This window comes from Nothoprocta perdicaria, unplaced genomic scaffold (assembly GCF_003342845.1).
Source record: "Nothoprocta perdicaria isolate Ctin4 unplaced genomic scaffold, notPer1 scaffold_563, whole genome shotgun sequence".
NCBI lineage: Eukaryota > Metazoa > Chordata > Aves > Tinamiformes > Tinamidae > Nothoprocta > Nothoprocta perdicaria.
Window position 1 is genome coordinate 73,328 of NW_020455825.1, and position 2,331 is coordinate 75,658.

Consider the following 2,331-nt stretch of genomic DNA (forward strand, 5'->3'; position numbering starts at 1 on the left):
GGTGGCACCTGGGGGGACCTGGGGATGGGGATGGCCAAGGATGGAGCGGGGCGGGGTGGAGGGCTTGGGGTGGAGGGGGTTGAGGATGGAAAGGGATGGGGATGGAAGGGGATGGAGATGGAAGGGGATGGAGATGGAAGGGGATGGGGATGGAGGGAGATGGGCCGGAGGGGGATGAGGATGGAGGTGGTTGAGGATGGAAGAGGATGAGGATGGAGGTGGTTGAGGATGAAGGTGATTGAGGATGGAAGAGGATGAGGATGGAGGTGGTTGAGGATGGAGGGGGTTGAGGATGGAAGGGGATGGGGATGGAAGAGAATGAGGATGGAGGTGGTTGAGGATGGAGGGGGTTGAGGATGGAAGGGGATGGGGATGGAAGACGATGAGGATGTAGGTGGTTGAGGATGGAGGTGGTTGAGAAGGGAGGGGGCTGAGGATGGAAGAGGATGAGGATGAAGATGATTGAGGATGGAAGGGGATGGGGATGGAAGAGGATGAGGATGGAGGTGGCTGAGGATGGAGGGGGTTGAGGATGGAGGGAGTTGAGAAGGGAGGTGGTTGAGGATGAAAGGGGATGAGGATGGAAGGTGGTGAGGATGAAGGTGGTTGAGGATGGAAGGACATGGGGATGGAAGAGGATGAGGATGGAGGTGGTTGACGATGGAGGTGGTTGAGAAGGGAGTTGGTTGAGGATGGAAGAGGATGAGGATGGAGGGGGATGAGGATGGAAGGGGATGAGGATGGAGGGGGTTGAGGATGGAGCGGGTTGAGGAGGGAGGCGAATGGGGACATCTGGTTGTAGGGATGCCTGGGAATGGGGTGGATGGAGGGGGTTGGGATGGCAGCATCTGCACATGGTGGTGACGAAGGATGGGGACATCCGGGGACGGGGACACCTGGGGATGACGGTGACCAGGTCATGGTGACACCTGGGGATGGTGGTGGCCGAGGACAGGGACACCTGGGGATGGGGATACTTGGGGATGGAGATGGATGGGGACATTGGGGATGGGGACATCTGGGGATGGTGGGAACAGGGGTGGTGGCACGTGGGCGTGGGGACATCCAGGGGACATGTGGGGATGGCGGTACCTGCCGATGGGGGTGGCCACACATGGAGACACCTGGGGATGGAGACGGCTGGGGATGGAGGTGGCCAAGGATGGAGACGCCTGGGGATGGAGACGGCTGGGGGTGGAGGCACCTGGGGACGGGGACACCTGGGGATGCAGATGGATGGGGACAGCCGGGGTGGGGACATCTGGGGATGCAGATGGTTGAGGATGGGGACAGCTGGGGATGGGGGTACCTGGAGATGGGGACACCTGGGGATGAGGGTGGCCAGAGATGGAGACACTTGGGGACAGGGACACATGGCAGTGGGGACACTTGGGGATGGAGGCGGCCGAGGATGGGGACACCTGGGTCAGGGGCGCCTGGGGATGGTGGCACCTGGGCATGGGGGTAGCCAGGGGTGGGGACACCTGGGGACGGGGACACCTGGGGATGGTGGTGACGCTAAGGGAGAACATCCCGAGGGGACAGTGACACCAAGGGACTGTGGAACCAAAGAACATCCCTGCGGACGGTGACACCAAGGGATGGTGACACCAAAAGACAGTGACACCGAAGAGCAACCCCAGGGAATAGTGACCCCAAGGGGTGGTGACACCAGGGGACAGCAGCACCAAAGGAGAACATCCCCCGGTACGGTGACACCAGGAGATGGTGACACCAAAGAACATCCGCGTGGCTGGTGGCACCAAGCGCTGGTGGCACCAAGGGACTGTGACGCCAAAGGAGAACGTCCCCRGGGGACAACACCTCCACGGGACAGCGACACCACCCAACGGTGCCTCTGGGTGGTGGCAGGGACCCCAGGGAGGGTGGCAGGGCTGGGGACAGTGCCCCCCGGGGCAGGTGACCCRCGTGGGGACACGCCGCGGCCACGGCCACCCCCGCACCTTGTTGGGCTTCACCGCCCGCTGCAGGTTCTCGATCCACTTGTCGCGCTCGGCGGCCGAGCGGCAGGCGAAGCACTTGGTGCCCGACGCCGTGGTCACCTGCGGGGGACAGCCAGGTGCCACCGCGACCCCCGGCGACGACGGGGGCCGGCGGCGGGCACGAGGGTGAGGAAGGGGCCGCGGCGCGAGGAAGGACCGAGGGCCCCTTGGGCCTGGAGAGGACGGAGCGGGACGCGAGCAAGGTGGACGAGGCGACGAGGACGCGGCCGGACTCCTGCTGGCTCCGGTGTCCCCTGTGTCACCTGCTCTCCATGTGCCCTTGTGTCACCTGCACTTGGTGACCCCCTGTGTCACCTGCTCCGGGTGT

General features: G+C 63.8%; 1 protein-coding gene across 1 annotated transcript in view; it reads right to left on the reverse strand.

Moving 5' to 3' along the window:
• Window positions 1-2,331, reverse strand: part of SYNGAP1 (synaptic Ras GTPase activating protein 1) — a 17,445-nt gene that overhangs the window by 11,869 nt on the left and 3,245 nt on the right. The window contains exon 2 of the mRNA XM_026048722.1: window positions 1,965-2,063. Coding sequence (XP_025904507.1) covers window positions 1,965-2,063 — 99 coding nt within the window. The remainder of the gene's footprint in view (window positions 1-1,964; window positions 2,064-2,331) is intronic.